Raw genomic sequence first — 20,403 nt, forward strand, 5'->3', positions numbered from 1 at the left:
CTCAGCACAAGCTCTGGGAACCACTTAGGAGCCTTCTGCAGAGCCATGCTTTTACCTCTTTCTCTGGAAGGTTTCAAAGGAAGCTGGGAGAATTTTCTTGCCAATGTAATTTGTGTCTCCTCTATTTTTTTTTTTTTTTTTTGCCTGTGTGGTACCAGGGAGTGCCCAGGAGCACTCCCTCACTGAGCTAAATCCCCATCACTTTTTATTTATTTATTTTTAGTCTGAGACAGGGTCTCACTAAGTTGCTGAAGCTGGCCTCAAACTTGTCATCCTCCTGCCTCAGCCTCCGGAGTCCCTGGGATTGATGGCATGTACCACCATACCCGGCATATGTCCCTTCATTCTGAGTACTATCCTTTAAAAAGAGAATGGGGATAAGAAAGGATGGTCCCTCTCCTCACCCACCATGAGGGTCACAGCGAATACCTCCTGTAACCAATCATTGGTTCACAAGACAAAAGCATAACAGATTTATTTAAGCCAAGTTTTACACAACACAGGAGCCTTCAGAAATGAAGATTCCAAAGACCCTGGAAAACTGGTTATTTTTATGCTTAGGTCCAGTGAGGAATGGACAGCCATGAAGAAAAGTGGTTGCACACAGAGAGTCTAACCTAGCGGTGACAGACTGAGAGGGGGGACTCAGCAAGCCCTGCTCAGCTTCTTTCTAGGCTTTTCTGCACAGCACTCCTTTCCCCAGGGTATGGGTCAGGGCCCCTCTGGAATGAGGGGCTATCAGACAAGGTAGGCTGTGGAATTCCTTTATGGTCAGTTCCTGCCCCAAAAGGTAGAAGAACCAGGCTTGGGGGGTACTTGAGTGGTAGAGTGCTTGCCTAGCATGTGTGAGTTCAATTCCCAAAACACCAAAAAAAAAAAAAAAAAAAAAGTAGATTTGAGTAATATTTCTAGGATTTTATGGCTGGCTTTAGGGAAGTGGGGTTCTAGTCTCTATGACCCACTTTAGGGAAGAGGAATTCTGGTTTGCAGAATTCCCTCCAAAGGAGTAAGAGAGGTGAGACAGGAAGACCTGAGATCAGAAAGACCTTGATCAGGCCTTTTCGGTTTCTTCAGTCCAAAGTATTCAGCACACCAAGGTGCCGGATTTGGGGGGTTGGTGCTCTGGGCCTCAACAATAGAAGCTAATATACAAGTACCAAATGTCAGGCACAAGGTCCCATTTGCTTAATTTAAACTTCCAGCTACCAGGTGAGGTTGTATCAATTCTCTTACGGAAGGACTCAATAATTTGCCCCTGGGGATGAAGCTCAGTGGTACAGTGTGTGCATACCCAGTACCCTGGGTCAATCCCCAGCACCAACAAAACAAACTTTCAAAAACTTTCCCAAATCACACAGCTAGAAATGAATGGAAGGCTGGGGCTGTGGCTCAGCGATAGCACACTTACCTGGCATGTGTGAGGCACTAGGTTTGGTTCTCTGCACACATATAAATAAATAAAATAAAGGTCTATCAACAACTATATATATATATATATATATATATATATATATATATATATATATGAAATGAATGGAACCAGAATGAGCTATCAGCGTGACACCCAAACCCATTCTTTCCCCTCTTTATCAGGCAGTCTCCAAGAACTAAAGTCCAGCATCTGATCTGACATCTGTGATAACTTACTGCCCTACCACATGCATCTGTGTCTGAATCCCAGATGTGAATGAAGGGAACCTGGGAGAGCAAGCTGTCTCCAAGAGGCTGTTCTCCAGTAGCTCTGTCACCCTGGGACTCAGCGAGTCATCTCTCAGATATAAGTTGAGCTAGACAGTGGTTCTCAAACTTCTTGGTCTTAGTACCACTTCACACTCTTAAAACTTATTGAAGACCCAAAGAGTTTTTGTTTAGTAAGTTATATCAGAATATACGGTTTTTAAAACTGAAACTCAGAAACTTTTGAAAAACAGTTTCCTGGCACTGATCATGGAGATGCTCACCTATCATCCCAGCAACTCTGGAGGCTAAGGCAGGCGGATGGGGAGTTGGAGGCCAGCCTGGGCAATTTAGTAAGAACTTGTTTCAAAAATAAAAGGGGCTAGGGTGTAGCTCGGTGATAAAGCAGCCCTAAGTTAAATACACACACACACACACACACACACACACAGAAGAAAACCAATTTCTTTAAAACAAGAAATTCACTAAGATCAATACTGTTGACATTTTCCAAATGTCTTTAATGTTTTGGCTTAAGGTTTACCGTTCCCGTATCCGCCTCTGCATTTAATCGGGTCCATTTCCTAGGTCCTGTGGCCTCTGTAAAACGGGATGGGGTGGCACATGCCTGTGATTGCACCGACTACGGAGGCTGAGGCAGGAGAATCAGAAGTTCAAAAGCCAGCAATTTAGCGAGACCCTGTCTCAAAAAAAATAATTTAAAAAGAACTGGAGGCGTGGCTCAATAGTTAAAGCGCCCCTGGGTTCAACACCCGGTATCAACACACACACACACACACACACACACACACACGCTGGACGGGGTTGGATGGTACCCAAGTCTTGATCAGCAAGACTCAGTCCTGGCCCCATCACACTCCAACCCCTAAGTCTACTGCCTGCTCTCTACGCCTCATTTTCTTCACCGGCAGAAAGCGGGTGCCTGGTTCCACACCGGATCGCAGAGGGTCCACACTTCCTGTCCCCACTCCCCGTGCCGCATGACAGGACGAATAGACCTGGCCCCTGCCCGGCAGTCGAGGGACACGACGTAAGTGCCCCATAGTGCGAGGCAGTGATGGGAGGAAGCAGCGATGGACTCGAGCAAAAGGCATCTAGGTGCTCGGTGGTCGCTGGAGCTCCTCCTCCGCGCGGCGCTGCAGACCCCGGCCGCGTGCGCCAGCGGGGAGCCGCGGGCCGCGGACCATGTCGACTTAGCCCGGCGCGGGCGCGGCGCTGCGGCCCGGCGCGCCCGAGGTGTCATCGAGGTGCTCGGTGCTCTACTGATTCGGCCCCGGGGGTAGGCGTGCCCGTTTGCCCTCAGGTGGTGTAACAGGCGCCGGAGAGAACCAATGGCATGGCTAAAGACTCCGCCCCTTCCTTCCTATTGGCTAGCGCTGAAAGCGGGGCGGGGAGCGGCTCAGGCTCCGAGGGCCAGCTGGAGCCGGACATCAGCGCACTTGCCCGCGAGCTGAGAGCTGTCCGTGCCTCTTCCTCTTCGCTTCTGCTCTGCCTGTCGCCGCCATGGCCCAGTGAGTGACCCGCCCGCGCAGCAGGGTTCGGCTCGGCCTGCCGGGACGCCCCGGGGGCGGGTCGGCTTGGTCCTCTCCCTCGCGGGTCGCCTGCGCCTGCCGCGTGGGGCCCGACCCGCACCTAAGGCCGGGGAGCTCCCCATGCCGCTCTCCGGACGCGGCCTGGGGCGGGTCCCTTCTGGGAGCGATGGAGGCATGGAGGCTCCCGTCCCGCGGGGACCGCTGCGCGACCGCCTGCTAACCAGACCTGACCGTGCACTGCGCCTGCAGTGAAAGTGAAGGCCAGAGTCTGGGCAGGAGCGAGGCTTCGCGGGCGCTAGCGCCCATTGCAGCTCAAGAGGTCCCGCGGGGAAAGGTGCCTGGCCTCACGAGTGCAGATGGGGAGGGGTACGAGGGAAAGTCGGCCACCAATCCCGCCGAAGTGATCAAGCGGCACTGACATTTTTCTTTGTTCTTTCTCTGGCTTTTCAGAGCTGATATTGCACTGATTGGATTGGCCGTCATGGGCCAGAACTTAATTTTGAACATGAATGACCATGGCTTTGTGGTAAGTGGTGGGGACACAGTGCCTTCCCTGTGGATCCTCCTGTGTATTAGCACAGTCAGCCCAGTTCCCAGATCCCACGGAATCCGAACGTGCTTTATTCAAGATCGCTTTTGCTTGCGGCTCATGGCTTGTTTTTTTTAAAGTTTTAGTTGTAGGTGGACACAACGCCTTTAGTTTATTTATATGTGGTGCTGAGGATCAAACCTGGTGCTAGGCAAGCGCTCTATCACTGAGCTACAACCCCAACCCTTTATTTCTTATTTTGAGACAGGAACTTTTTAAGTTGCCCAGGCTGGCCTCGAATATGTGATCCCCTTGTCTCAGCCTCCTGAGTTACTGGGAGTACAGACATACCCCATCAGCATTTATGGAATTTTTGAAAAGAAGAATTGTCACTTTAGTTTTGGGTGTGGAAGGGTGTGCTTTAGAGGAAGAGGACTCCTGTAAGGTTCATTATCTTAAGTAGAGATGAATGGAAGGGAGGAGAGCTCCTGCTGGGTGTACAGCTCTGATGCCCTTTTTGGTGCTGGGGATTAAACCCAGGGTTCTGCACAAGCTGGACAAGCCGCTCTACCACAGGGCTACGTCCCCATCCCTTTAAAAAAAAAAAAAAATTGAGATGGCTCATTTGCAGTTCTCAGCCTACCCAGTAGCTGGGGTTACAGATGTGTGCCACTATGCACAGCTAGAGCCAACCTCATTCCCTAGTGAGATCGGGGGAGAATGAATTTTATTTTATTTATTCATGTTTTCTGAGACAACTTCTCACTGTGTTGCCTAAGCTGGCCTCAGATTCCTGGCTTTATGATCCTCTTGCTTTAGCCTCCTGAATTGCTGGGACTACAGGTGAGGGCAACCAGTGAGATCTAAATGTTATTTCTAGATACTCAAGTGGCTTAGCTGCCAGGATTATCAGGGACAAAAGGGGTTAGGGGTGTAGCTCAGTGGTGGAGCACTTGACTTATGTGTGTTAAGCCCTGGGTTCAATCTCCAGCACTGGAAAAAAAAAATCAAATACAGAGACTGAACCCCATCTTCCTAGATTCAATTCTGATTCTGAACCAGTAGGGAAGGTTCAGCCTGATGTGTTGTGGGCAGTTGGTCTTTGCCTCGGTCCTCTGCTATTGTGTCCCAATGAGGGGAGTTAACCACTGGGATCAGCCTGCAGGTGGGGGAGGGAAAGGCAAAGGCAGATGGGGCCTCCCCCACCTAGGGCTGAATAGAACTTGCATTGTCACTTGGTCTCTGGTCTCAGTGTGTCCTGTCACTAAGCCCGTCTTTTGTTGCTTTAGGTCTGCGCTTTTAATAGGACAGTCTCCAAAGTTGATGATTTCTTGGCCAACGAGGCCAAGGGAACCAAAGTGGTAGGTGCGCGGTCCTTGGAGGAGATGGTGTCCAAGCTGAAGAAGCCCAGGCGCGTCATACTGCTTGTGAAGGCTGGCCAGGCCGTGGACGATTTCATTGAAAAACTGGTGAGGCCAGTTGCTCTCAGCTGCTGCTTCTGTCACAGTTGCTGTTATGTCCTCTAGCTGTTTTACTTCAGAGATTTCTTTAGTTTCCATTTCTGGATATGAACTGTTCAGCTCTCTATGTTGGTTAACTTGATTGGTGCTAATTAAGTACTAGTATATCCTTGGGGTAGTCAGGGTGGTAATAACTAGAGGACACTTAGGAGACATTTCAATAAGAATTTGCTGACTGTAAGATACTGAACCACAGCAGTCTATTAATGGTCTTTCTGTCTTTGATATTCAAAGAGATCTTACTAGTGTCCATTCCCCAACCCCACACAGGGGTGAACCCAGGCCTCCTGCCTGCCAGGCACAAGCACATACTCCACCTCCAACCCCGAGATCTTGCAGTTTGATTGCATAATACAACAATTCTTAACGAGTTGTATAATTTAGTATGAACCATAAGAGATTTCCTTAGGGAATCCTAGGAACTGGGTACTTATTTTGTACCAATTTGTTGGCTTTAGCACTTGTATTTTTTGAGGGGTGCTGGGGATTAAACTGAGCCACATCCCCAGCCCTTCTTATTTTGAGACAGGATCTTACTGAGTTGCCCAGCATGGCCTCAGACTTGCAATCCTCCTGCCTCAGCCTCCCAAGTCACTGGAATTACAGGCATGCTTGCTCTGCTAGCAGTTATATCTCTTTTAAAAGAAAAAATAATACTCATGAATGCTGGGAACCAGGGCAACTAATTTATTTAGATACTCAAAAACGCTACAGTAACAGCTCTGAAAAAAAACAAGGCACTACTGCCCAACATGTAGTTGTAAGAAAGGCAGAGACGAGCAACAAAGGGAAGGGGAAGGGTTTTTTTGTTTGTTTCTTTGTTTTGTCTTTTTTGTTTTTTTTGGTACCAAGGATTGAACCCAGGGGTACTTAACCATGGAGCTAAATCCTTGGCCCTTTTTATTTGTTATTTTGAGACAGGGTCTCACTAAGTTTTTTAGGGCCTTGCTTAGTTGCTGAAACTGGCTTTGAAACTGTGATCCCCTGCCTCAGCCTCCTGAGCCACTGGTGCCAGGTTTCTGTTCTGGCCACTAAAAGGCTCAGGGGTCACTCCAGGTAAACTGGGCTGACTGGGCTGTGCAAAATAACCACACAAGAGACACAATACCGTTTTCTTTGGGGTCACTGTGACGGCTCCTCTGACCTTAAGGGTCCGCAGAAAGAGAGAGAGCACGAGAGCACGTGCTGACCCCTTTTATTGAGGAGAAGCTGTTCAAATGAGGCAAGGGGTCAGCTTTCAGGGGGCTGAGTTTATCTTCATGATGTCCACTGTCAGCAGGTTCACTGACACCTGGGTAGGCCACACCCAAGGGCACAGTAAAAGAAGGGGACACACACAAGGCCCTTCCATGGAAGATTCTATCCTAAACAGGGCAAGGGGTTATATTACAAAGGAACAGGTGAGCGAAGCTCCACTCATGGGGCTGTAGCAAGACACACCCATGCACAAGACATTGACCCTCGAACCCAAGAAGGGTGAGGAAAGCTCTACCACATTTCTGTGACTGAGCACCTCAGCACCCAGCCGGGGAGTGTGACTCAGTCAAGTGCAAGGTTGGCCTCCCAAAACTGGGATTACAGTTGTGTGCCACCACGCCTGGCCTCAAGCCTTCGTTTTTGAGAAAGTGGTGTTAACAGTGGGTTTTCAACAAGAAGAGGAATTTATAATCACTGTGCTATCATTTTTTAAATAAATGGCCTAGAAAGGAAGGACTCTGTGATAAAGAAAAGACATACCGAGCCATTTGTGTAGCGAGAGGCCAAGCTGCCCATGTCTAGCTTCAGACACAGTGTGCTGTGTCTTCAACATAGGAAGGTATTACAGGTGGGAGGGGGGACTGAGCAAGAACTAATGAAGCTCGCCTGCTGGGTGCTCTCTGGGGGTGTTGTTGAGTTCTTCCTGCCAGCAGCAGCTGGGGAGCTGCATTTACCCGACACTGACCCACTGGGGGAGTATTGACTTGAGCTTGCCTCTGGTGCAGCACAGGTTATACCGGAAGCCTTTTCATCTCTTAGAGCTAGTCCTGCCCCTAGACTTTGAGTTTGTATAGGTGGTACCCATGGAGGTACACATTTTCCAGGTAAGTTTTATTTTTTGTAAAGTCTTTCATTTATTTATTTGGTTCCACGGATTGAACTCAAGAGTGTTTACCACTGAGCCACATCCCCAACCAACCCTTTTTATTTCATTTTGAGACAGGGTCTTGCTAAGTTGCTGAGGCTGGCCTCGAACTTGTGATCCTCCTACCTCAGCCTCTTGAGTTATTTGGGATTACAGGTGTGAGCCATCACATCCTGCCCAGCCTTACACTTTTAAGCAAGGTGTAGCTGTAGCCATAGAGGATTGTTGAAAATTAAATAATGTATGCTTTTTCGCAGTGTTTATTTGGGATAAATTCTTGTTTGTTTAAAGTGGCCAAGGTACATTTTATTTCTGTCTTTGGTCCACCCTAATGCTAATGTCTGATTACAGGTACCATTGCTAGATGCTGGTGACATCATCATTGATGGAGGAAATTCTGAATATCGGGATACCATAGTAAGTGTTCTTCAGGCCAGATCCTTCCACGTCTTGACAGCACTCTAGAAAGAGGTGTCCGAATTGCTCATGTGACACTATGGTGAACTGCCCTGTGGTCCTGATAGTTTGGGGCTTGGTGCTGGTATGCTAGTACTCAGCCTTTTCCTGCTTAGACACACCTGATGAACAAGGTTCTCAGTCACACCTACAGCTGGGAATGACAACTGCGTAGATTCGGCAGGCTGTGTCTGCCGTCCCCTCCCTTTCTGTTAGTGCGTAATGTGTTTGAGAACCTCTGAGCTGACGTCCTGGGCGTCCTGCGTGGTCGGAGGCGCTGAATGGCGGTAAGGCGTGCTTGTAGTCAGCCTCCTCTGTTTTGTTTGTGGGTTTATTTTGGCACTGGGTATCGTACCCAGTGCACCCCTGGGTGCCCAGCCCTTTTTTTTTTTAACATTGAGAGGTCTCCCTAGGTTGCCCAGGCTGGCTGTGAACTTGGGGTCCTCCTGACTCAGCCTCCCGAGTGGCTGGGATTCCAGGGGTGCGCCACCGTGACCAGCTAAACCCACTCTGAATTCAGTGTGTCTCACTGTGCGAGACCTTTTCCAGTAAAGTGTGTGGGGGGTGGCTTTATTATTTTCCCCCAAGGAGACAGGATAGATATCTAGAATACTCCTCGAGCTATTTGTTTGTTTTTAATGGCCACACTGAGGCGATTAAGGTTCCGGATACATCACTTATTCGCAGATCTGTGGGTCACTCCTGGCAGCAGGGGATGTCTGGACCTGCCTTGTACCTCATCTCACTCACTGGAAGGAAGTTAATTTTTTGAAATTGTTTTTCTCTCTTTCAGAGGCGATGTCGAGACCTCAAGGCCAAGGGAATCCTGTTTGTGGGGAGCGGAGTGAGTGGTGGCGAGGAAGGGGCCCGGTACGGCCCCTCACTCATGCCGGGAGGGAACAAGGAGGCGTGGTGAGTTCCCTCGGCACCACCCAGAGCAGCTCTGAGCCTGGCCTCTTCCTCCTGTGCCTGCGTTCCTCTGACGTGGTGCCTGTGCATGCGCCACCCTTGCCCTCCTTCGCTTACTCCCTGCTAGACGATGCTGGGGGTCCGACAGGCTTGTCTTGGGCACTGACCGTGGGAGTCAGGCCCACTGTCAGCTCGTGTGGTCTGGAAGTGACTCCAGTACTTGCGAGTAATGGGAAAGTCTGATGAGACCTGGGGAGGAGGCAGACATTCTTTTACTTGGGGGAAAAGCCAACTTGACGCTGTTCACTCTGCTCCACCTAGAGGAGGGGGAGGGCTTTGCTGGGTGGACTTGGGATGCGTAGATCTAAGAGGTGGCAGTGTGGGTAGGAAGATGCAGACAGAGGGACGCGAGTAGCAGACCATGCACAGCGTGGGTGAGGCAAACCCTGCTGCCCAGACGCAGGAAAGAGGAAGCCAAATGAGTGCTCAAAGCAACAGTGAAGGAGGACCCTGTGGCGGGGGCGGGGGGGGAGGGGTGACTCCAGGTGAGCCGATTCCCAGGTACCCTGGAGCTGTATCAGGTAAGCGCAGGACCACTGACAGCTAACCCTGAGCCGTGGAGGGTTGATTTCAGAAGATTGTCTTTAAGTTATCTCTGATGCGTGAGTCTGGGAGTCTCTTGAGCATGTTAAAATGTGGAGGTGGAGAGCCCTCCTGCTTGTCAGAATCTTAAACTCCCCAACCCTGGGGCACCTGCCTGTGGCTCTTGGATGGTGGCTCCTGGAGACTTCTGGGGTGCAGAAGTGCTCCTGTCCTCGGGCTGCTCTGGTACCACAGAAATGGCCCTTTCAGGGCTGCGGGATAGCTCAGCGGCAGCGCATGCCTGGCAAGCATGAGGTCCTGAGTTCCATCCCCAGCGCGACAGAGGAGTAGGGGAAGAAAAAGAGAGAAGTGGCTCCTTCCCCTGCAGGACGCAGTAACTGTCAGTGGCGCTCAGAGGTTCAGGTGTGCCCGTTGCATTCCAGTCCTGGGTGAACCCTGTCGGATTTTGTGTCTGATGAGGACTTTCTTTGGCGGTGCTGGGGATGGCAGCCAGGCCCCTGTACGCTGGAGGTGACCACTCTGCCCGGGTGCTACGCCCCAGCCTACTGAAGCTCTGAGGCTTTCCTGGTCAGCAGCGGGTAGGGCAGGGAGGGAGTTAGTGGAGCTCTGGAAGGGACCATGAGGAGCTGCTTGCTCTCCGAATAAGAGCGGCTCTTAAAATGTTGCGCAGTCTGTCTGGACTTAGATGGACGGCGCAGGATCGTGCTGTGCCTGGTCTTAAGGAGCTGTCGTGAGGCCTGCTCATTCTGATGCTGCCGTGGAAATTTCTCCTGGTGTCTGTACGCGCACGCGCATGTGAGCTGAACCACACCGTTCTCTCCGCAGGCCTCACATCAAGACCATCTTCCAAGGCATTGCTGCAAAAGTGGGAACTGGAGAACCCTGCTGTGACTGGGCAAGTTCCGGGCCACCCTGGAAGCCAGCTGGCAATGCGAGCATGTCTGAGTGCCGAGTCAGAGCTGAGTGCAGAGCACCTTGTCATCCCAGTGGTTAGCTGTGTGACTCGAGGCCCTGGCTGATGCTGAGCGCACGCCTGTGTCTTTATGTCTGCACGTCTGTTGGCCCTTGCAGGGTGCTGAGCGGCTTTCCTCATTCAGCTGAGAGTCTGTAAAAAGGAAGAACTGCTTAGCCATGTTATTTCATGGCCAGAGAAAGAAGTCAAAACCGAAGTGGGGTTTGCTGCCGGGGTGAAGGAGGGGCTTGGATGGCTCCTGCTGCCATGTCCTGCCCAGCATGTGGGAGAATCCTGAGGCTGGGGATTTGGGTTTTCTGAGTGACAGCGCATAGACCCTCACTGCATGGCAGAGGCCAGGGCCAGCTCAGACCCTCCCCTTCCTGTGTTTCCTGTTGCTGGGAGAAAACTCTTTATTCCCATCTGTGGCTCCAGCCTGCGTCGTAGGTGGGAAAGAACGCCAGCCTGGGGCAGACGGGCATTGTTGTTCTGGGTGTCCATTATAGCTGGTGTTGTGACAGCAGGCATGCCAGTTTCCCCATGGACTTCGGTTTCTTTTTCTGGACAGCATGGGGGTTGGGCTAGATGATCCTCAGATCTCTCTAGCTCCTGACCTCTTTCTTTTTCTATCAGCTGTTTTATGTGCTGCGGTTATTATTGTAGTTTTATTTGAGGTGAGGCTCGAGGGACGCGCTCCCTCCCGGGCCTGCCAGGGCCTGGGGCATGGTGACGCAGCCGTTTCCTCAGGGGACAGCATGGGTGCAGCCTCTGCCGAGGGTGGAGAGTTTGGCTGTGAAGGGCTGAGCAGTCTTCTCCTCTAAAGGGCTAGAAGGGACTTTTGTTCCTTGACTACACCGCAGACATAGTGTGGCGAGAGCAACTTCTGCTTGGATACACCTAAGATAAGTCACAGGACACAGCAGACTGCACTGTCTGGATCAAGCCAGGTTGACCTTCATGGCTTCCAGGGGTAGGCTCAGGTCTCCGAAAAAAACGTTAAGAGACTAAAGCAGGCGCCCCTCAGCTCACTGTTGAAGTAACAGGAAGGGTGAAGCAAGATGTGATTGGCCACAGCACCGTGTGGCCAGTGTCACCATCAGAAGGGGCTGGTCAGCTAGTGGGAACCCAGGCAGATGAGGTCTCGGTGAACAGCCATGGTGTAGATCCATGTGACCACAGGGAGAGACCCCACTCCCCAGGCAGGTGCATCCCTGTCGTGCAGGTGGTGCGTGTGACTGCAGGCCCTGGGGCCAGGCAGGATTGGACTCCTTACTTTGTGCTTTTAACTTGCCCACAAGACAATTTCAGAAATTTTGGCTTCCCAGGTAGCGTATCTGTAGGGACAGAATGTATTGATCTTGTCACCACTAAGATCCCTTGTTAAGTTTCCCATTGTAAATTCAGATTCTGTGTTCTGATTTTACTCCAACATCCAGGATGGGAGCCAGGAGAGCACACTCTAGATGTCCCAGGGTTGGGCCAGAATGTGGCACCAAGGCCATTATCCTCAGCAGTCATTACAAAAAGTACAATTATGTCCAGAAGAAAGTGCAAGTGGTTTAATTAGCCTGTTTATTTATCTATGTGGTCATAGCATAGTTGGGCACAATACCTTTATTTATTTTATTTTTATGTGGTGCTGAGGATCGAACCCATGCCTTGAACATGTTAGGCAAGTGCTCTACCGCTGAGCCACAACCCCAGCCCTAGCCAATTTATTTTAACCTCCAGTTGCCAAAAAAAAAAAGAAAACATTTGGGGCTGGGGCTGGAGCTCAGAGGTAGAGCGCTCGCCTACCATATAAAATAAAGATATTGTGTCCACCTATAACTAAACAATAAATGTTTTTTTAAAAAGTGTAAGTTCATGAAAAAGACAACTTCTGTTAACCTGTGGGCAGGTGCTGGGAGGTAGCTTTAAACTGCAGTCAGAAGACACGGACTAGAGCTGGAGAACCCGGAAGATCCCTGAAGGCCTTTCTTTATGGGACAAGTCAGGGATCAGCTTAAATGACATTAGACTGAATGCACTGAAGCTGGCATTGCATTGCTGTGTGATTTGGTGTCAAATACTTATTTGCTTCACGTTTGCTCTTGTTTGTATAGAGAGGGAGCTTTGCCGTCAGGACTTCTCGGGTGTACTGTTTGTGCCCTGAAGGTCTCTTGGTGCTTTCTGTCGTCACAGGTCGGGGAGGAAGGAGCCGGACACTTCGTGAAGATGGTGCACAACGGGATAGAGTATGGCGACATGCAGCTGATCTGTGAGGCCTACCACTTGATGAGGGACGTCCTGGGCATGGGGCATGAGGAGATGGCCCAGGTAGGTCCAGGGCACTGCCCCGCATGCAGGGAGTAATCACTGCCTGAATGAGAGGCGCTGGCACCCGCAATTAGCCCTTCCTCCTTCCTGGTCTCCGGGCTGTCTGATGGTCTGCGTGGCCTCAGCTAATTTAAGGGAAGCGATCAGTAATGGGACCATAAACTAGGATAGCTGTGGCGAAGCAGAAGTTCCAGGACCTGTTGGTGAGCCCACACGTCATGCTGCCCTCCTGGACCCTGCAGTTGGGCCCCTGGGAGGACTGGCTTCCTTTGCCCGTCAAGCTGGCGTTTGCTTTTTTTTTTTTTTTTTGGTAACTAGGGATCAAACTTAGGGACACCTGACCATGAGCCACACCGCAGCCCTATTGTATTTTATTTAGAGACAGGGTCTCACTGGGCTGCTTAGCGCCTCGCTATTGCTGAGGCTGGCTTTGAACTCCTGGTCCTCCTGCCTCAGCCTCCAGAGCTGCTGGGATCACAGGAGTTGCCAGCACATCTGGCTGGGATTTGCTTTTTGAGAGTTAATTTAAAAGTCGGTCCAAGTGGAAGTAGAAGCAGTTCCCTGGCATTTTGTTATGAATATATTCAAAGAGTGGAAAGGGTCCTAGCGTGGGTGGCACCCTGCTCTGCGCCGCCTCTGCCAGTTTCATGGATTCGGTTGCACTGCAGTCAACTGCAGGCAGAGGCGCTGCTTCTAAGTCCTTCAGCAGCATGAGGTGAACAAACATAGGAAAGTACGTTGATCCACCAATCATAGAGCCAAGGCCCTTTTTTTTTCCTGACTTTTCCTGAAGTGCAGGGACAGAGCCCAGGCTTCCTGGCTGCTGTGTCTGGGCCCCAGCCCTGGCCAGCTCCTCACCCTCTCTTCTCTTTACTGCAGACTGTTTTGCTCACTTGCCTTCATTCTTCCCCAAACATTTAAGTTTCCATAGAAGTGGTGCTTTTCCTTTTGTATTCATATTTAATTGGTTTACATACTTAGTGCATTTATTCAATAAACATGAATGTTTAACTACATGTGGAGCACTATTCTAAATTTTGAATATAGCCGAGCTAGTGGCACACACCTGTAATCCCAGCTACTCTGGAGGCAGAGGCAGGAGGATCTCAAATTCAAGGCCACCTTAGTAACTTAGGAAGACACTGTCAAAATGAAAGATTTACAAGAGGGGTGGGAGGCTTGGGGTGTTACTCAGTAGTGGAGTGCCCATGAGTTGTGCCCCTAGTACTGCAAAAACAAACAAATAAATGTACAATAGTAAAGGAAACAAAGTCCTTAGCCTCATGAGCTGGGAAGACAGACTTTAAATGAAATTATATAAAATTTGCTAGTGATAGGTGTTAACAAAGGAAAGAAAACTGGGGTAAGAGGTAAGATTTGTTTATCTGTTTATATTTTGAGTTGCTGGGAGTGGAACCCAGGGCCCCACCCATTGCTGGGCAAGTGCGGCACCACTGAGCCCCACCCAGCTCTAGAGGCGGTTTCGGGTCTGGCGGTCTTTAGGCTTTCTGGGAGTGACGTATGTTCGGAAATCCAAGTGAAGCCAGGAGCTTGCCCCTGAGGAGGGAGCGGCTCTGTGATGAGAAAATCGGGCTTCCCAGCTTGACACCGCGCACAGCCGAGGGATGTAGGCACAAGACTCAGTGGGCAGGAGTGGACGCTGACAGGCCTCCTGCCAGAGCTGCTGGCCGCAGTGTTGGCCATGTGAGCACAGGATGGGGCAGTGGGCAGCAGGAGTCAGTGGGGACCCGCCTGCCTCTCCCTCACTCTCTGCTCTGCACCAGGCATTTGAGGAATGGAACAAGACAGAGCTGGACTCATTCCTGATTGAAATCACTGCCAATATCCTCAAGTTCCAAGATACGGATGGCAAACATCTGCTGCCAAAAATCAGGGACAGTGCGGGGCAGAAGGGCACCGGGAAGTGGACCGCCATCTCAGCCCTGGAGTACGGCGTTCCCGTCACCCTCATTGGTAATGTCCTGCTTTACCCCTGAGCCCTTTGGTCCCAACGTTGGGTCTTGACATCCTTCAGGAATACTGATCTAGACGGATCTCTAGTCAGCTTTCAGAGTTTTGTTTTTTCGGTTTTTTTTAAGTTTTGAATTGAACCCAGGATGCCGACCACTTGGCTGTATTCCCAGTGTTTTGTTTTGATTTTTAATTTTGAGACAAGGTCTGGCCTTGTACTTGGAATCCTCCTGCCTCAGCCTCCTGAGTTGCTGGGATTACAGGTGTGTGCTACGTTGCCTGGCATCAGGCTGCTTTTTTATTTTTCTGCACATGAGAAAACTGACAGTGTGAGAGGCTGACCCTGCTTCCGAGTTTCCCATGATCCTGTTGTCCTTGTGGGCTTTGGGATAAATGCAGAAGTTCCTGTCCTTCCTGGTCAATTTTACTTTTGGTATATTTTAGCATTTGTGATTTAGTCATAGCCAGTGACCTAGGATCTCTGTAGTGGGGAAGGTAACTATAATTTTCGTAGAGAAGTTCACAGAATAACATGTTTATGTACTCAGAATATTGTGCAGGAGTTTTCTCCCAGATATTAAAAAAGTAAAGCATAGTCTGTATATTTGAATTCCTTGAATATCCTTTTCTTAAGTTCCTTCCTCTTTGATGTCTAGAAGGAAGTTGCAATCCAAGCTAAACATCAAACTCAAAAAGACAGAAATAGCAAAAAGCAGAAGACAGAGGATTAGGGAAACTAAATGCTGGTTCTTAAGAATAAAGCAAGAGCCAGGTGTGGTGGTTTCACCAGTAAGCCCAGCTGCTGGGGAGGCTGAGGCCAGAGGGATCGTAAATTCAAGGCCAGCCTGGGCAATTTAGCAAGACCCTGTCTCAAAAGTCAAAAAAGGAAGGGCTGCGTTGTAGCCCAGTGTTAGAGCGATTGTCTAGCATGTGTGAGGCACCGGGTTCGATTCTCAGCACTGCATATATATATATATATTGTGTGTGTGTGTGTGTGTGTGTGTGTGTGTGGTGCTGGGGATTGAACTCTGAGCCTTATGCATGCAAGGCAAGCACTCTACCAACTGAGCTAAATCCCCAGCCCAACAACTAAAATATTTTTAAAAAGTTAAAAATGGGCTGGAGAGGTAGCTCAGTGGAGGAGCACTTGCCCAGCACATCTAAGACCTGGGTTCAATCCCCAGCACTGCAAAACAAAATGCAATAGAGGTACTTGTGATGAGACTGGAAAGAGGAATGAAAGCAGGGGCCACGCCCATGGAGAGGGGGTCGTTGCTCCTGGCTGAAGGTCTCCCCGAGGCCATACACTTTCCTGTTTGCTGCTCCTGATTCCAGGAGCCCTTCCCCGTCTCCTCTCTCTCCATCTCCTGATGAGTTTGCCTCACCTTGGGCATGCACTGGGTGGCAAGAGGCAGGCAAGGAAGAGGGGGGTCCCTGGGTGGTGAGCTCAGGGAAGTGAGTCTGATATGGCCAGACTTAAGTAACGGGAGAGTTGCCACACTCCCACTGCACAGTCCCTACGAAGCTTCCTTCCACAAATGCTAAGTCATCCTGAGTGTGCCTGCAAGGAAGGAGAGTGGTTGGGCAAGGGCAGGCCAGCCTCAGCAACTTAGTGAGATGCTTTCTCAAAATAAAAAGTAAAAAGGGCTGGGGATGTAAATCAGTAGTGGAGCACCCTGGGTTTGATCGCCAGTACCAGAAAAACAACAACTAGAAAGAAATAATTTTTTTCTTTTAAGGGAAGACCAATATTGGGTAAATATTGAGTAATTCTGAATTATAGCTGTTTTGCTCCTTCATCTTCCTCAAAACTCCCTTCGAGTCTCAAGTTGGTCTTTTTTTGAATATTTATATTCATGTTGGGAGACTGATGGGAGGTTTGGATGTCAAATGAACTGTTCAGACGTTTTTATAAAAATCTATTCTGAACAAGGTTGAATTTTGTGGCCAAAGGTTGAAATCTGAGCTTTTTTTTTTTTTTTTTAGTGTGTGTATATATATATATATATATATATATATATATATATATATCTTTGTTATTAATTTATTTTTTATGTGGTGCTGAGGATCGAACCAGGGCCTCGCATATGCTAGGCAAACACTCTACCACTGAGCCCCAGCCCCAGCCCCAGCCCTTAAATCTGAGCTCTTTTAAAACTAGGGTTTCTGGCCGCCACCCTTCACCCTTCACCCCCTCCCCCGCTCCCTCCTTCCTCCAGTTGGTGTGAACTTTGCTGATGTCCCCCACCCCCATGCCTCTGCAGGAGAAGCTGTCTTTGCGCGGTGCTTATCATCTCTGAAGGACGAGAGAACCCAAGCGAGCCGAAAGCTGAAGGGCCCCCAGAAGGTCCAGTTTGCGGGTGATAAGAAGTCATTCCTGGAGGACATTCGAAAGGTGGGACATTCGCTGGCCACAGGCTTCAAGGGTCCCTTGGAAGGTGGTGGGGCAGGGCAGCTGGCAGGAGGCACAGAGGTCAGCCCCGTCCTGGCCCTGGACTCCAGCCTGTTCCTGTACGGTGCGGGGGTTGCTTTGCGCGCTCACAGGGCCCCGTGTCCTCCAGGCCCTGTATGCATCCAAGATCATCTCCTATGCCCAAGGCTTCATGCTGCTCAGACAGGCAGCCACTGAATTTGGCTGGACCCTCAACTATGGTGGCATTGCCCTGATGTGGCGAGGCGGCTGCATCATCAGGAGGTGAGCGCGTGGCCCCCTGGGGCTGCCGGAGGGCCGGGACCTCCCCACACCTGGGGCCGCGAGCACCGGCACATGTGGGTTACTTTTGTCCCATGCAGCCAGCCCTTGGTACCAGCGGATTCCACACCTGGGGATTCAACAGTTACAGATTGAAAACGTTAAAAAAATACATATATATTGAGTCTAGGGCTGGGATGTAGCTTAGTGCCAACTGCTCAGCATGTGCAAGGCCCTGGCCCAGTGCCCAGTGCCATGGAGAGAAACCCGTGTCTGTGTTGAACACACCCAGGCCTTTTTCCTGGTCTGTTCCCCAACAGTGTGGTATAGCAACCGTTCGAGCAGCATTGACACTGCAGTAGGTATTTGGTGTGGTACATCATCCAGAGGGGAGTTATCGCGGGGGAGGATGTGCAAGGTCACATGCAGACATTAGGCCATATAAGGACTTCAGAGTCTGTGGATTTTGGTGTCCGTGGGGTCCTAGAACCCTGCCCTGTGCAGACTGAGGGGCAACTGTGCTGAGCTGCTGAGTGCCTGCCCCGTGTCTCTGGCCTGGCCTCCCCAGGCTTGGGCTCTGTACTTTTTACTGACCTTTCAGCCAGCCCTGAGGGGTGGGGATTGTGACTCTGGGCTCTTGAGGGCAGACATCAGTCTGTTCCCCTGCCTCCTGCCAGGCATTCAGCCGGCTAGGGTTAAGATCCATTGATTTTTTTTTTCCCCCCTCCATTATTTCAGTGTATTCTTGGGAAAGATTAAAGAAGCCTTTGATCGAAACCCAGAGCTACAGAACTTGCTGCTAGATGACTTCTTTAAGTCGGCTGTTGAGAACTGCCAGGTACCTAACTAACTGAGAGCGGTGGCCTGTGAATCGTGTTAGTGGGTTGCACCACTGGGGCATCTGTTTCATCTGCCTGTGAAAGTCTGTCTTAGAGTGGAATCTGTCCCTCAGAATGTCCTTTGTCCTTGACTTTGCTTTCTGTGTGCAGGACTCCTGGCGGCGGGTGGTCAGCACCGGGGTCCAGGTGGGCATTCCCATGCCCTGTTTCACCACTGCCCTCTCCTTCTATGATGGATACAGACACGAGATGCTGCCAGCCAACCTCATCCAGGTAAGCTGCGGAGAAGGATTGGAGGTTCAACTTGAACCTGGCTGGTCCTGAGGGTCCATGCCTGCATATCACCCTCACAACTTAATTTCTTTTCTAGGCTCAGCGGGATTACTTTGGGGCTCATACCTATGAACTCTTGGACAAACCAGGACAGTTTATCCACACCAATTGGACGGGCCATGGTGGCAGTGTGTCATCATCTTCATACAATGCCTAACGGAACTGTCCTGCTCATGTGATTATGTGCACCAGGACATTCCAGGTGCCACATAGCACTCCTCACCTGGCCCTTACCCTGTTCTCTGCTCGGACTTTCAGCCCAGTGTTCAAGCAACTCCTGAAAAAAGCCAGACATTTATTTGTAAAGTAGTTCTGAGAGTCACTGTGCCCTCTGCCTTGCTCTTGAGACCGCCCAGGAGCTGGCCAGATGTGTGGCAGTGTGAACCACTCCTTGAAGCAGCTGTTGCCAGCTGTGCCCTGCGTGTGGGTGAGGCAGCAGCTCTTGGCACATGGGGAAGGGGCTCATGGGGTTTGATCAAACTGGAAGCTTTATATTCTGCAGCGGAATTCCCTGTACCCTGCTCAGTCGCAGCCACCTGGATTTATGCCTTTCCTCTCTGAGTCTCACCTTGGCCACACTGAGCCGTTACCTATTTAGCAGAAAGCTTTGCAGTGATTTTATTACATTTGGATTGAGTTTTTCCTTGTAGCCTTGTAAATTTTTCCTTTTTCTTTTCTTAAAAATAAAGAAGAGACTCCAGAATAGCACAAGGAACACCAAATTAAGGGTAATGATCAAATGTAGTGGGAGATGGGAGAGTCCTTCAGGGACAGGGCCTTCGGGTTACATTTCCTTCTTACCTTGGGCAACAGGTACATGGATGTTCGTTGTAACATTCCTTTTACGCCTTCTTGTCTGTCACATGCTTCATAATAAACTTTTTAGAGAATTCTACTCAAGTGCCGGGCTCGGCGTGGTCTGGTCTTGTCCTTTCCCACGCCCGTCTCTGTGGCCCGGTCAAGCCCTGCTTTGCCAAGGGGGTTTGAGCAGGTCAAGCTGCTCCTTGAACCAGGCTCGTCACTCTGTCTTGTTTACTGACGGTGTTAGGTGGCTGGGGCCTTGGGGCTGCTTCACGCCAGCAGTTTAGTTCCATTCCAAGATGATTTTTCTGGAATGTTTTAGAAAGTGGCCTGAGAATAGTGAGAGAAAATGGTGTGTTTGAACAGCTGGGGTTTATCATTTGACCTCTGGCCCAATCAGAAGATTGCAGGGACAGCCAGAGCTGTCATGGAAGAGGTGTCCATTGATCGTCAGCTTAGAACTTTAGCCCAACCTGTGCCTCTCCCACTGCAACTCTGAGACAAGTTCCTCCTTAAGGGACATGAAAGACTTCTGGTAGGTGACCTCCTGACCTGGCACTGAGGCAGATGGGAGCTTCCAGAATGAGAATGAATTCTTTGAAGAGGAACAGTAGTGCCACTGGGGGCTCTGTGTCAGAGGACCTGAAGGAAGGCTGACTGCTCCAAGATGAAATGCTAGCCATCAGAAGGGGAACCAACTGCAGCCCCTCCCCGATAACTTGCAAGTAAGGAAGCTGAGGCAGGAGGATGGCAAATTTGAGATCAGCCTTGAGGGCTGGGGTGGTGGCTCAGTGGTAAAGCGTTTGCCTAGCACACATGAGGCATTGGGTTTGATCCTCAGCACCACATAAAAATGAAATAAAGATATTGTGTCTATCTACAACTAAAACATAAATATTAAAAAATATATATAAAAGGGGCTGGGGATGTGGCTCAAGCGGTAGCACACTCGCCTGGCATGAGTGCGGCCTGGGTTCGATCCTCAGCACCACATACAAAGAAAGATGTTGTGTCCCCCGAAAACTAAAAAAAAATAAATATTAAAATTCTCTCTTTCGGGCTGGGGATGTGGCTCAAGCGGTAGCGTGCTTGCCTGGCATGCGTGCGGCCCGGGTTCGATCCTCAGC

General features: G+C 50.1%; 1 protein-coding gene across 1 annotated transcript; it reads left to right on the forward strand.

Annotated features, from left to right (window-relative positions):
- Positions 1-3,100: 3,100 nt before the first annotated feature.
- On the forward strand, positions 3,101-19,370 carry Pgd (phosphogluconate dehydrogenase). Its single transcript, XM_027947534.2, has 13 exons — positions 3,101-3,209; positions 3,681-3,756; positions 5,049-5,228; positions 7,753-7,818; positions 8,651-8,769; positions 10,195-10,264; positions 12,506-12,640; positions 14,425-14,614; positions 16,876-17,006; positions 17,173-17,306; positions 18,042-18,141; positions 18,293-18,415; positions 18,513-19,370. The coding sequence occupies exons 1-13, from the start codon at positions 3,202-3,204 to the stop codon at positions 18,630-18,632; spliced, it is 1,452 nt and encodes a 483-aa protein (XP_027803335.1). The 5' UTR covers positions 3,101-3,201; the 3' UTR covers positions 18,633-19,370.
- Positions 19,371-20,403: the final 1,033 nt, after the last annotated feature.

This window comes from Marmota flaviventris, chromosome 10 (assembly GCF_047511675.1).
Source record: "Marmota flaviventris isolate mMarFla1 chromosome 10, mMarFla1.hap1, whole genome shotgun sequence".
Taxonomy (NCBI): Eukaryota; Metazoa; Chordata; class Mammalia; order Rodentia; family Sciuridae; genus Marmota; species Marmota flaviventris.

What these genes read in the sequence shown, in the direction of transcription:
- Pgd (XM_027947534.2), top strand. An exon ending in ACGATTTCATTGAAAAACTG is followed by an intron (nt 5,229 to 7,752) that starts GTGAGGCCAGTT and finishes GTCTGATTACAG; the next exon opens with GTACCATTGCTAGATGCTGG. An exon ending in GAGAACCCTGCTGTGACTGG is followed by an intron (nt 10,265 to 12,505) that starts GCAAGTTCCGGG and finishes CTGTCGTCACAG; the next exon opens with GTCGGGGAGGAAGGAGCCGG.